A 14,516-nucleotide genomic window follows, 5' to 3' on the forward strand; every position below is an offset into this window, starting at 1 on the left:
TTATGAAAAGTCCAGGAGACAGGGATTGCTTGGAGTTAAGGGGGATGCTTGTTTTTGATGCTTTCCCTTGCCGCCTGGCATTCTTGAGTTTACGAGGGCAGTGGAGGATGGGTTCAGGCTAGGTGATCAGTAAAGGCCTTCATTGTATTGTAAAACCAACATCTGTGTTACCAAAAGACCCTGTCCATTCTCTGATCCCACAGAGGTGTTTGTGTATTGTTGCCCTCCATGTGACAGGATGGAATTCTAGCAATTTTCTGCTTTCTAATTCAAAAATTGCTCTCTTTGTGTGTTGTGGTTGAAGAAAATTACATAGGAGGATGTTTGGAGCTTCACGTATAATGTCATAGATCAGCCCTGCGTCTGAGAAATCCAGCTTTAAATAAGCACTTTTGGAGCAGGGGCGCAATTGGTTTGTCTTTAAGTTTTACGGCGTCTGTGTTTTTCTGTGGTTTGGGTGGGTGTTGTCATTTTGGTTGTTATCACAGAAGAGTTCTGGGGGAGGAATTGTGACTTGAAATCATGGTCCTCCCACAACAACTTCTGGAAACATTAAATCTGGTCAGGGTTTGTTTTGGTGTTGCTTCTGGGTCTACTCAGTAGGAGGATTTGAGTTACTTGTCTAACTAGATAAAAAAAAATAATGAAAATAAAGCAAGAATTATGGTGGTTATTTAATGAAGATACTTCATTAATGTGGTATGAAATTGAAACTTTTTTGATTAAAAAGTTAATATTGAAAAATACCTATCATTTTATAATATAATATACACATATATTCACATATATATATATATGCACTACACACACACACTACATAATGTATGTACACATCTCCCACATCATTGGAAACTCTGTGTGTGTGTGTGTGTGTGTATGTTTGTGGGCGCACATGTGGCTACCAGGTCAGAGGACAACCTTAAGTCCTGGTTCTCATCTTTAGTTTGATTTGAGAAAAAGCCATTGTTGTCCATGGCTGAGTAAGCAAGGATACTGGACCTCAAGCTTCCAGAGTCTCTCCTGCCTCCACTGCATCGTGCTGAAGGAACCTCAGGATTGCAGACGTGTGCTACAGGGCAGGGCTGGGGATCAGAACTCAGGGCTTCACACTTACTGCAAGACCCTGCTGCTGAACCAAGTGGGAATTACTGCAAAGCCCTCTTGGGTTCTGAAAATTATGAACTAATCTTGTTTGTAAGTTTTTAAATAGCTAGGGACAATACATATCACAGACTTTTTTTTTAACTACAAGTCATTTTAAATTGTACCATCAGGTAAATAATAAAGTTATACACAGTTGTTGACTTTACTGCAGGACACACTATAGTGTAGTTGGTTATTTGTATTGCTCTTTGGCTCTTTGAGCCCCCTCCACCTCCCAGTTTTCAAATAATCACACACATGGAGTCTTTTTTCTTATTTACAGATGTCTGGTCTTAGCTTGGCTTATTTCTAGCTGTTTTTTTTTTATTCTTAAATTATCCTATTTATTTTTTGCCTCTGGGTCTTTATCTTTTTCTACTTCTTTTTTGGTTTTTTGAGACAGGGTTTCTCTGTACCTTTGGAGTCTATCCTGGAACTAGCTCTGTAGACCAGGTTGGCCTTGAACTCACAGAGTTCTACCTGCCTCTGCCTCCTGAGTGCCGGGTTTAAAGACATGTGCCACCACTGCCCAGCTTAGAAAGGGCATTTCTAATCCAGCCCACTGGCATAGAACTGCTGCCCTAGATGGCCTGACTTCTACTTTCATGTCATATGTACATACATGATTTTATGTATCTATATAAATAACACAACCACACATAATAGAAAACATATAATTGTTTTTTAAGACTGCCTGAATTTGCTTAATATATTTATCTCTTGTTGCATCTGCTTTTCCTGCAACAACGTAACTTTATTCTTCTTTATGACAGAATAAATTCCATCGTGCATATGTAGTATGTTTTCTTTCTCTGTGCCTCTGCAAAGCTGTACTGAATCATCCCTGCAGTAAACAAGATTTTAACTATCTCAGTGGTGTGTTGGCTCAGAGCCCTTTAACAAACACCTAGGAACAGAGTCATATACATGGTAGATCTAGTTTTCAGTTGTTTCTCTTTTAAAGGAAGTTCCATACTGTTTTCAAACTAACTTCTGAGTGCTTCTTGTAATTTCTTCTGGGTCTTCATTATTAATGTTTCTTCATAAGCTTTAGAAGAAAGCAAAGACAACAGTACATATTTAATATCAAGATGAAAACTGTACTAAGCTCCTGAGAAGTGCTTTCCTACTGAAGCATTGCAGTGTGCCCACATTTCCAGTCCCCGCCTGGCTTCCCTAGTTCCCTTATCATCAACTGTCAGCCTCACGGATTAGATAGACACCGTAGCTAACATTTGCTGTAAGCCCAGCACAGTGAATAAGAAACAGGACAAGCTTAGCATAGTTTTCATTTTAAATGTATTGTTTCAAGATTATTTCTTCAGGAAAATATCCATCAAGTATAGAATAAAAATATCAAAGCCCCTGACAAATGGAAGCAAGTAGTATTTTTTTTACCTATTTATGAGTATGTGTTCTCAAATGTGGTGACCACAGAATGCATTGTCATCATGCATGTGGAGTCCTGTCAACATTTGCAGAATAATTCTGTGGATGAGGTTCAGTATTAGTCTTTAAGTGTGATTGAAAATGAAATTATATCCTTTAAATCTATTTTATAATTTATCTTACAAACTTAATCTACTTCAAAAATAAGGATGTTTGGCGACTGGGGATGTAGTTCAGTTGGTAGATTGCTTGCCCAGAAGGCATTATCTCTGAGTTTATTCTCCAGCACCATATAAATAAGACTTAGTGGAACATGCCTGTAATCCCTTGGAAAGTGGAAGTCTGGAGGACCAAGAATTAAAAGTCGTCCTTGGCTATGTAGCAAGTTCAAGGCCAGCCTGGTATGCCTGAGACCCTTTGTCATATTCGTATATGTTATATTTGTGTTATAATGCATCTATTATATACAACGTATAAAATATATTTCTATTTTATATGTTTAGATAACCACAGCTCTTTGTATGCTTATTAGAATTTCTCACCCAGTTTAGAAACAATGTAGCTAATTCTTATCTACACACACACACACACACACACACACACACACACACACACACACACACACCAACTGTCTGGATGGTGCCTACAGGGCCAGAAGAGAGTGTCGGATTCCCTGGAAATGAAGTTGCAGACAGTTGTGAGCTGCTGTGTGGATGCTGGGAACTCAACCAAGGGGCAGCCAGTGCTGCTAACACTGAACCACCCGTCCTGCCCAGCGCTTTCCACCTCCCTCTTATTTGCACGCACAAACATAGCCTTACAGAGAAGTTCAATCCTGAAAAATATTTTGTTTTTCGGCAACAGTTCCCATTCTTTCTTTACTCTCAGTTCTAAAACTCAGGTTTTATTCTGCAAATGTTCTCTTCCAAGGTATATTTGATTTGTCCTCCCAACGTCCCCTAACCAGAAGGGAACCACACAAGAAAACATAACCGAACACATCCATCCCTGTTGCTAGCGTAGATCTGATTCACTAAGAAAATAGGAAGAGGGTAAATGAAAACCAGTCTAGGGAAGTCACAAACCAAATAAGGCAGTGGGCGAGCCACAGCTGTGGGTGTAATTTTTTTGCCCTTCTCTCTCTTTCAACAGGGAGACACATCACCTCTTCCTCCCACTGTCCCAGACTGTCTGCGGGCTGATGTCAGGGTTGCTCCTTCTGAAAGCCAAAAATGTTCCTTCTATTTAGCGGACAAGAATATCACCCATGGCTTCCTCTATCCTCCTGGTTAGTGAAACACTTTTTTAGAGCAACAGCTAGAAAGCCCTCAATCAGCTGGATGTGGCGTGCGCGTTAAACATATACTCCCCAGCCAAATGACCTGCTTGGGCTGCCTACGAGGCTTCCATGGTCACGGGCTGGCCAGGGGTGGTATAACGGTTTCGTTAAAGATTAATAATTTTTTTTCTGTGGGAACCACACGTTAGCTGTAACGAGGCCCAGATGTTTAGAGAGTTCAGTAGGTTTAAGTTTAATTTTACAACTGAAGGATATTGGGAAAGTGACGCAAGCATCTAAGACAACATTATCTCTGGCATACCGCCTGGGCTCAAGTCCTTGCAGAGAACACAGCTGCGTCTCGGTGCAGAGAACAGGATCTGGAGCCTGGTCTGTCAGCTTGGCTCTGTATCTGAGAGCTTTAAACTGTAGATTAAGGAGTAAATGAATTTCAAACTGTTTTGATTTTTTTTTTTTAAGAAATGATCTCTTTTGAGGTCACGTGAAAACCAGTGGCATTTTTTTTTTTAACTCAAACCTTTTTTTCCTGTTTGTCAGGGAATGTCATTTTTATATTTTCATGAGAATTTCAACAATTTCAGTTTCTGGGAATGGGTTTACTCCTGGTATGTGGTTCTGGTTTTTAAGTCATGAACAAAAATAGTTGACTAATAGATTCATGCTTCAGGGATTTGGAGTTATAGATACAAAGAGGCTTATGAAAGCAAAGAACTAGTCAACAGAAATCTTATATTAAAGTACGTGTACTTTTGTTTTACAGCAATCAATAGAACTTCCAACAGTCAGTATGATGCTTTCATTACGAGCAATTTGGTTCCAATGTACGAAGAATTCAAAAGTAAGTGCCTAGCCTCCCCGGTCCCACACTGGCCATTCGACTTATGCTGGACCTATGCTGGACCCGTACTCTGTTCTGAGCCATGGCTCTGCCCTGGCCTTTGTACCCAAACTTCTATGGCCAACCTGTTATTATCTTTACTTTGAAACAGGGTCTGGATAAATTGACCAGTCTGACCTTGAACTCACACTGTAGACCAGGCAGGCTTTGAACTTGTTATCTTTTCTTCTAATCCAACAGGGTAGTTGGGATTACAGACCCGGTGATATATACGTATTAATCTTAAACTGAAAAATTGACTCCTTAGACTGCCAAGCTGAGCCTATGTTTTGTTGCTTTAATATGTTATTGATATTGGATCCTTTTATTCTGTTAGTTTAAATACAGGTGCAAAACTTTTGATGTAGTTTCTTTGTTGGGTTTTTTTTTTCATTTTTTTTCGAGACAGGGTTTCTCTGAAGCTTTGGTGCCTGTCCTGGAACTAGCTCTTGTAGACCAGGCTGGCTTAGAACTCATAGAGATCTGCCTGCCTCTGCCTCCCGAGTGCTGGGATTAAAGGGATGAGCCACCACAGTCCAGCTCTTGATGCAGTTTCTTTTCGACTAATTACAATTTTGACTTGCTGTTAGAAATTGATAGCTTTTAAAATTGTTTTTATTTCTTAACTGTTAAGAGCTCTTCATAAAGCTAAATTTGACTAACATTCCCATAAGTAGGGTAAATATACCCCAGAATGATTAACAAGACAGCATGCGTGTTCTGACTGTTGTCTCGTGGTTGAAGGAATTCGGAGACACATTTCGCTCTAATTTTGAGTCTGAAACTAAAGCAATAAAGAGTTATCATCCACATGGCTGCTTATTTTTGCCACATGAACTACCGTGTAGACCATCCGGTCACCACTGACAGCTACCAAGGTGGAATGAGATTCTATTTAAATGCACCAACATAGGAAAACACTTCGAGCTGCTCGGAAGAAGCAGTTGCTTTAAAATGCCCGTTCTTTCACGTCTTAGGAATGTGGGACTACTTCCATGAGGTTCTCCTTATAAAACACGCTGTGGAGAGAAACGGGGTGAATGTGGTCAGCGGGCCGATATTCGACTATAACTATGATGGCCATTTCGATTCTCCAGACGAAATTACACAGTAAGTAATTTGACTTTTTTGGTTTAGCAATAGAGTATTGAAAGGGAAACTCCCAATGCTTTAATTAGGTAATTGTGTAATCTCTATATTGTGTAGTAATATACTTAATAGCTGCCAATTTTCAATTTAAAAACCCTAAATATTTAGCAAAAAAATCATATAGCCAAAATTTAAACTAGCAGATACTACAAGAGTTTTCAGGCAAAGGTTTATAAAAAAATTATTGAAAAAGTTATAAACTGTGGGCCAAGACAAGAGGAGATTTTCTGAAAGGGATGTAGAAAAATCAATGTAATAGCAATAAAGATGGATCCGAACCAACTATAATTGGGAAAAAAAATGAAGTAAAGACTAAGTTTACCTTAGTCTATTTCACAGATGCAGTGGGCAATCCAATTTTTCAATAGAGGGTGTAGATTTCAGTAGAAAACCAGCTGAACTGAACTACACACCTTAATATAACCCCGAGTATAGCAGACTGTTAGGAACGACTGCTGTACTTGGTGTGCCTTATCACTTGGCCATTGCAGGATGAAGCCTTACCCATTCCTTCTTTTATTACCAAAATGTCAGAAGGAGAAAACTGGACCCCTGCAGCACCCAGCCCAGATACGCAAAGCTTGGCTTCTGTGTATGCCTTCTGACAAAGTGAAGCCCAGACTGAGCATGGCGCCAGCCCCTACTCTGCTTGCTGATCTTTCATCTAAGTGTTTTTCATTTGTCTGGTTTGGAGGCCAGGTCAGAGGTTACCCAGGCTGGCCTTGAACTCACCATATCACTGACATGTGCTTGAGCTCCTGATCCTCCTACTTCTGTCTCCCAAGTGCTGAGGCCGTAGGTATTTGCCACCATACCTGACCTGCATTTCATGGCTTAGCTGATTCTCATCATTTGGTAACATCAAATATTCTCATAGAAATAGGCCAAAAAATATTTTGAGAGCTCTTTACTACATATAAGGTAATTTTTAAAGCATTTGCACAGGTATTGCTTCATCTACAAAACAACTTGAGGTTAGGTTCCCTTAGCCCCTAGTCAGAAATGAGGAAGCAAGGCTTAGAGATTGAGTAATTTGTCTAATAGATTCTTATCCAACAATCTGCAAAAGCCAAGTGGGAATCCAGACAGCCTGACTCTGAGGCAGGAATGTTGCTGCCCCTACAAGTTCACACATTTCCTCTGGTGCACCCTGACTTTTCACTCCAACTTTAAAACGTGCGTTCATATTTGTGCACCGTCAGTTACCCTGCAGGTGAACCCGCCATGTTAAAGCTGATTAAATGAGTCTCAGAGGAGCAGATGACTCCACACATGCAGGGAGGAGCACAGCAGCAGGGCTGGGGGTCTTTTGCTCTTGGCATCTGCTCCTTTAGAAGATACCTCTATGAAGTGTGAGGCCAACAGACTTGGGAAACACAGAAGGCAGAATTCCTTGTATTCTAATATTTTATTATAATGATAGAATGACCACTCTAAGAATTCGATTAGGAGTTTCTGGCTCACTAAAGTGGGAGACATAGATGCTAAAACTATGTTTTCCATACAATCCATGCTCTCCACTTATTCCTTTTGGCAGGTCGTTCACCTCGGCATTTTCTTAACTCTATCTATCTATCTATCTATCTATCTATCTATCTATCTATCTTTCTTTCTTTCTTTCTTTCTTTCTTTCTTTCTTTCTATCTATCTATCATCTATCTATCTATCTATCTATCTATCTATCTATCATCTATCTATCATCTACTATCATCTATCTATCTATCTATCTATCTATCTATCTATCTATCATCTATCTATCTATCTATCTATCTATCTATCTATCATCTATCTATCATCTACTATCATCTATCTATCTATCTATCTATCTATCTAATCTATCATCTATCTATCTATCTATCTATCTATCTATCTATCTATCTATCTATCATCTGTCTATCTATCAATCATCTATCTATCTATCTATCATCTATCTATCCATCATCTATCTATCATCTATCTATCTTCATCTATCTATCTATCTATCTATCTATCTATCTATCTATCTATCTATCTATCACCTATCACCTATCTATCTATCTATCTATCTATCTATCTATCTATCATCTATCTATCTATTATCTGTCTATCTATCATCTATCATCTATCTATCTATCATCTATCTATCTATCTATCTATCTATCTATCTATCTATCTATCATCTATCGATCTATCTTCTATCTATCTATCTATCTATCTATCTATCTATCATCTATCTATCTATCATCTATCTATCTATCTATCTATCTATCATCTATCATCTATCTATCCATCATCTATTATCTATCTATCTTCATCTATCTATCTATCTATCTATCTATCTATCACCTATCATCTATCTATCTATCTATCTATCTATCATCTATCTATCTATTATCTGTCTATCTATCATCTATCATCTATCTATCATCTATCATCTATCTATCTATCTATCTATCTATCACCTATCATCTATCTATCTATCTATCTATCTATCTATCTATCTATCTATCTATCTATCATCTATCTATCTATTATCTGTCTATCTATCATCTATCATCTATCTATCTATCTATCTATCTATCTATCTATCTATCTATCTATCTATCTATCATCTATCTATCTATCTATCTATCTATCACCTATCATCTATCTATCTATCTATCTATCTATCTATCTATCTATCTATCACCTATCATCTATCTATCTATCTATCTATCTATCTATCTATCTATCTATCTATCTATCTATCTATCTATTATCTGTCTATCTATCATCTATCATCTATCTATCTATCTATCTATCATCTATCTATCTATCTATCATCTATCTATCTATCATCTATCTATCTATCTATCTATCTATCTATCTATCTATCTATCTATCTATCATCTATCTATCCAGCCATTTATAGTGATGTCAATTCATTTCAATGATGTTTTCAGGTATGTAGCCGACACTGACGTTCCTATCCCAACACACTACTTCGTGGTGCTGACAAGTTGTAAAAACAAAACCTACACACCCGACAACTGCTCTGGGTCGCTGGACGTCCTGCCTTTCATCATTCCACACCGACCCACCAACGTGGAGAGCTGTCCTGTGAGTGTGCCTGGGAGAACCGGGGGCCCAGGAAATTATACTCACGTCTATCTCATCTGGGCTGCCATAAAAGCAGTTCTATCTAACACATGGTTTAGTGCTTTGTGGCTAGAGTTTGGCTTGTCCAAACTCTATAGATGTGCGATCTATAGAATTATTATCAAGCCTGAATCTGACATGTAAACAAGTGTTCATAGCTGAAGGTCTTTGTGTGCCGTGTGTGTCTGTGTGTGTGTAATACTAACTCTGGTAATAGAACTAGATTTTTACTCCACAAGCATTAACATTTTATACTAAGGTTTACATTAATTTAATGTTTCCATGAATGAATATAGAAATAAAAATTATAGCACCTTGAAGCATGAAGTATTAAACACACACACACACACACACACGGGGTGGGAAGGAGAGGGAATTAGAATTTGTGATATAGCAATATGGATGATGTTTATAATGATAATTATGAGATACTAATGTGGTAGGTTAAAAATATTTGAACAAGTTAGCTGCTATTTCATGTTCACCACTGGATAAAGATAAGGTGATGTGGGGATCATCTTCCATTGCCTACAAGAGTATAATTGGCATAAACATTTTAAGGAATGTTATGCTTAATATTTTGTAGAGTTATAATTACATATGTTCAATAATCTAACAATTTCATTTATATACCCTCAAGACATCTTCTTAAATGTAAGGAGAACATTTCAAGTTATTCATCATAATATTATTTGTAAACTGAAAAAAACCCATTCCTATCAGTCTGGTAGTTTTGAAAATCTGCATTAAATTACGATGGAGAAATAGCAGACATTTAGGCAAAAACAAATGATTCTTTTAAAACTGGATTCATCATTGTAGAAGGATTGTAAACTTTGACGTGATTGAAAAATTATTCGAAGATAGCACGTATGGTGCCCTTGGTGTTAGTTTGAAAACACAAACTGATGCTATGTACCATGTACTGATATGTAGTAACAGTTAAAAACAGGTCAGAGTAATAAAGACTCATGTAAGTTAGCAGTGTTAGCTCTGAACCTGGGAACAAAACAGCAGTACCTAAAATATATTTCTTTAAGGATATTTGTATCTAGGGGTTAGGGAGAGAGCTCAATTAGCTGATAAAGTATTTTCCAGCCAAGCTTGGGGACCTGAGTTCAGATCCTCACTACTTGTATAAAATACTAGAGAGTGTGCTGTACACATGCAATCCCAGCACTGGAAAGGTGGGGGCAAGAAGTCCCTGGAGCTTGCTGGCCAGCCAGAATAACCAAATCAGTGAGTTCCAGGTTCAATAAGTGACCTGAAAAATGACGGGGAGAACAGCTGATGAAGAATCACAATATCAATGTCTATTCTCCACATGCATGTATGCAACGCACACACATGAACATGTATGCACACACACACACACTCGTGACTGCAGCAAGTACACCGTGGGTCTGAGTTAATGGTGGCTAGTAATTTTGTAGTACTTTTGTTAGATTAAACAAAATTTAGTCATATCAATGAGCCATGACAATAAAAATAAAATAGAGTAATAAAATACCTTTATACTAATGAAACAGTTCTGTGTTTCATTTTTCAGGAAGACAAAACAGAAGACCTTTGGGTGGAAGAGAGGTTTAATGCACACGTTGCTCGGGTCCGTGATGTGGAACTTCTTACTGGCCTTGACTTTTATCAGGAAAAAGCACAGCCTGTCTCTGAAATTTTGCAACTGAAGACATATTTACCCGTATTTGAAACTATTATTTGAATGAATGTATAAAGCAATTGGAGAAAATGAAGAAATTTTCTGCCAAAAACATCATAAAATAAAATTTTCTATTTTTTCTTAATCCTCAAAGTCGTATTGCATATTTTCATTATAATCTATCCTTTTAATTTTTATAAACAGCTGTTAGAAAAATCTTTTTGAAAATAATTTTATATATCCTCAGCACACCCCTGACCTGTGCACATGCATGTGTGCTGATACCCAAGGAGGCTAGAAGAGGGCGTTGGATCTCCTAGAGCTAAAGTTACAGGTGGTGGTGTGGTTGCTGGGAAAAGGATCCTGGGTCCTTTTCAAGAGCAGTGAGTGCTCTTAACACTAAGCCATCTTCGCAGCCCAGAGAGACAAGACTCAAGCTGGAAACTCCTCCATATGTCCAACAGCGTTATGGTATTCTGTGCATAGAATCCCTTCCATGTTCTTCTGTTCCAACACGGCTTCAATATAGATGGTAAATTCTGGGCTTTAGTTCCCTCTCTATTTGTAGACGAGTGCTGGATGATTGCAACCCTGAACCCTGGAAACCCAGTTTGCCTACAAGAGTCTCTGGTAATGGCACACTGGTTGAGTGCTTGACCTACAAGTAAAAAGGCCGGTTTCTGTTTCTCCTAGCGATTATGTAAAGTTGAATCTCCCTTCTGTACCTCATTTCTCATAATAAAGAAATATGTAGGCCAGCATGGTGATAAATACTTTTAATTCGCCCTTGGGATGAAGAGAATCACTGTGACTTTGTGGCTATCCTGGTCTGTATTCTGAGTTCCGGGCTGGCCAAGGTTACATAGCAAGACTGTCTCATGAGTGAATAGAGCAAAAACCTGAGAAATATGTAAAGCTGGGCTGTAGCTCCACCATGGGAGCATACTTTCCTAGCTATGGGAGGCTCTGGGTTCAGTATCCAACACTGCCAGAAAGAGAAAAAAAGGTGAGGAAACCAGAAAAGAGAAATGTGTGAGAAGCACTGTTCTGGAAGAATGAGTACTGTGACTTAGAGGACCATGGACTTAACGGGAATTGCTAGTCCAACTATAATTTTCAGTGGTGCGGGACAAATGTCTATATTCTGTCAATTATATTTTAAATAAACGCTGATTGGCCAGTAGCCAGGCAGGAAGTATCGGTGGGACAACCAGACAGGAAGTAGAGGCGGGTCAAGGAGAACAGAATTCTGGGAAGAGGAAAGCCTACTCCCTTTGCAATCTTGACCCAATCACAGAAGAAACAAGATGTGATTGCCTCACTGAATAAGGTACTGAGCCACATGGCTAACACAGATAAGAATAATGGGCTAATAATGGACTATATAAGTTATAATAGTTAATAAGAAGCCTGAGCTAATGGGCCAATCAGTTTATAACTAATGTAGACCTTTGTGTGATTTCTTTAAGACTTAACAATTGTGGGAACTGGGCAGGACAGAAAACCTCACACAACATTTCAGTATTCTGTCTTTATTCTAAATTAAGATTTTACCTTTTAAGTCTAAAAATAGAAACATTAAAGTTAGCTTCAATAAAACTATTAGAGAGACTAACAAATACATGGAAAGTTACAAAAATAGCATATAGAACGCTTGTATAACCCTCCTTTGACTTTTGCCAATTGTGAACATTTACACTATAGATGTGTGTGTATATGTTACATATATGTATACATATTATATGCTACATAATATTTTAAAAGAGCTTTGTGAAAGTACATTGCAGTCATATGACCCTTTTATTCTCAATACTTCAGTGTATATTTTCTAAGATCGTGAGCACTAACACAATCAACCAGGAAATTTAATGTCAATACTGTACTGACATAAACTTTATACTTTACTGACCTAAGAAATTTCACATTTGAATAATAGTCTTTATAATATTTTCTTTTCTGGTCCAGGATCTGAAGCAGATTCATTAACTACCCTATGCATTCTCTTCTGTTTGAGGTTACCTGTCTCAAGGAAAAAAAATAAGGATGCGCATTCATGTCTTGGATTTTAATGAACAGCATTGATGTTTTTGAAGAACCCTTGCTTCCTGTTCATGAGGATTTGTGTGACATTTCCTCATGATTAGCCTCGTGCTCTCTACTTTGGGCAGTGACATTACACGGGTAGCATTTGCCCTCAGTACTTTATATTTACATGGGGTTGATTTGTGTGGTTGTTACTGAGACCACACTGCTCATTTGGTTAGGCTGGTGCTTACAGACCTGTAAACAGAGATCTGTATACACAGTATTTATAATATATGCCATTATGTGTAGAAACTATTGATATCCTATACATATTACGTTAGGTTGTTCCCACATAGTTACTAAGAGACAGCAATGGATAACATTGCAAATATGAAGCTTTATGCTTTGGGAAGTATATCTTCTTTGTGAGTTCTGTAAAATGGTTAATATGTAGGTCTACATCTTTAAGAAATGTAGAGAATATTGGTACAGATCTTACTAGCAGGCCTTCTCTTAGTTCTGAGTTCAGTGAAGCATGGTTTCCAACCCAACCCAACATGGAAATTTTCATCTTAAAAGTAGTATCTATTTACTGTAAGACTACCAGAATAATATATACAAGTCCATTATGTATTAAATAACACATTCATTATACATTTACATGTATAAATATTCAACTTGTATGCAATCTTCACAATCAATGTTTACAATGTTTAAAGCCTATTGATCCATGACCCTTGGCATGACTCTCTTTTGAGATTGGGAAAAATTGTCTTTTCATGTTACTATGGCTCAGATGCAAATGTTTTCTTCCCAGATAATTTCTAATTTTTAGGAAGATGTGTTTTCAATATTTAGGAGTCCTTTCTTAAAAAAGAAGGAAAGAAAGACATGAAAGTAAAAAAACATGGTTGGGAGGAGGAAGAGAGCAGTCAGAGGGGTGGGAACAAGAAAAGGTAACAGAGCAAATATGCTTGAAATACATTGGAGACAGGCACAAAATTTCATAATTAAGAATGTTGTTTAATTAATATATGTTCATTTAAGACATGGAAAAATAAAAGGAAGCCCATTCTATTAGAAAATAGAAATTACTGAAGCAAGCAAGGCAACTGCTATGTGACATTTCAGTAAATGACATGTGCTTTGCAGTCTTGTACTGAAGAGCTGTGTGGTGGAGTTCATGGTCAATGGCATGGGAGTGGTGAGAAAGAATAATTTGAGTATCCATGGTGATTATCCATCGGTCTTTATAATCTGATATTTTACTTTTATTTAACAGAATTCTACCATCTCAGGCAATGTAACTTTCCCTATTTTTCTGTTGCCAGTAAAATATGTATCAAACAAATTTCAAAAGTATTATTTTTTATTTGGATAGATTTTTGCCTGGATGTGCATGCATCAGAGCACCAGGTGCATGTCTGGCACCTGTGGTGGTCAGAAGAAGGCATCAGGTCACTTGGAACTGAAGTTAAAGATGGTTGGGAGTCTTGTTATACAGGTGGGCATTTAATGCAGCTGAGACACCTGCAATGGAGTGGGCAGACCGTGTGTGGTTGGTATTTTGGATCATATGTAGTTTGATTAATGGGCATACGAAAGAGGGCTGTTTCTGTGAACTCCTCCTTTACTAGATCAAGAATGACAATGAATTGTCATTGTAGAGAGGGCATTTCCTAGCACAAAGAGGCCAGCTAATGTTTTGGGAACAGAGCTAGAAGAAAGAGAAACTCTTAAAAAGTTGGTTTATTTTCTAAACTTAGTTCAAGTTTTGAAAATGTATTTTCTTAGTGCAATTGTATCCTAAAAAAAATATTAAAAACAAAAAACAAAACCAAAAACCTTCCAGGAAGGGT

At 37.7% G+C, this 14,516-nt stretch overlaps 1 protein-coding gene across 2 annotated transcripts in view; it reads left to right on the top strand.

Moving 5' to 3' along the window:
- The window catches only part of Enpp3 (ectonucleotide pyrophosphatase/phosphodiesterase 3), a 74,584-nt gene extending 63,805 nt beyond the window's left edge, over positions 1 to 10,779 (top strand). For both annotated transcript variants that reach the window (XM_075947525.1, XM_075947531.1), the window contains exons 21-25: positions 3,685 to 3,820; positions 4,593 to 4,670; positions 5,687 to 5,819; positions 8,780 to 8,936; positions 10,525 to 10,779. In XM_075947525.1, coding sequence (XP_075803640.1) covers positions 3,685 to 3,820; positions 4,593 to 4,670; positions 5,687 to 5,819; positions 8,780 to 8,936; positions 10,525 to 10,695 — 675 coding nt within the window. In that variant the 3' untranslated portion in view covers positions 10,696 to 10,779. The remainder of the gene's footprint in view (positions 1 to 3,684; positions 3,821 to 4,592; positions 4,671 to 5,686; positions 5,820 to 8,779; positions 8,937 to 10,524) is intronic.
- The last annotated feature ends 3,737 nt before the right edge of the window (positions 10,780 to 14,516 follow it).

The sequence above is a fragment of the Microtus pennsylvanicus genome, chromosome 1 (genome assembly GCF_037038515.1).
Source record: "Microtus pennsylvanicus isolate mMicPen1 chromosome 1, mMicPen1.hap1, whole genome shotgun sequence".
NCBI classification, from domain to species: Eukaryota; Metazoa; Chordata; class Mammalia; order Rodentia; family Cricetidae; genus Microtus; species Microtus pennsylvanicus.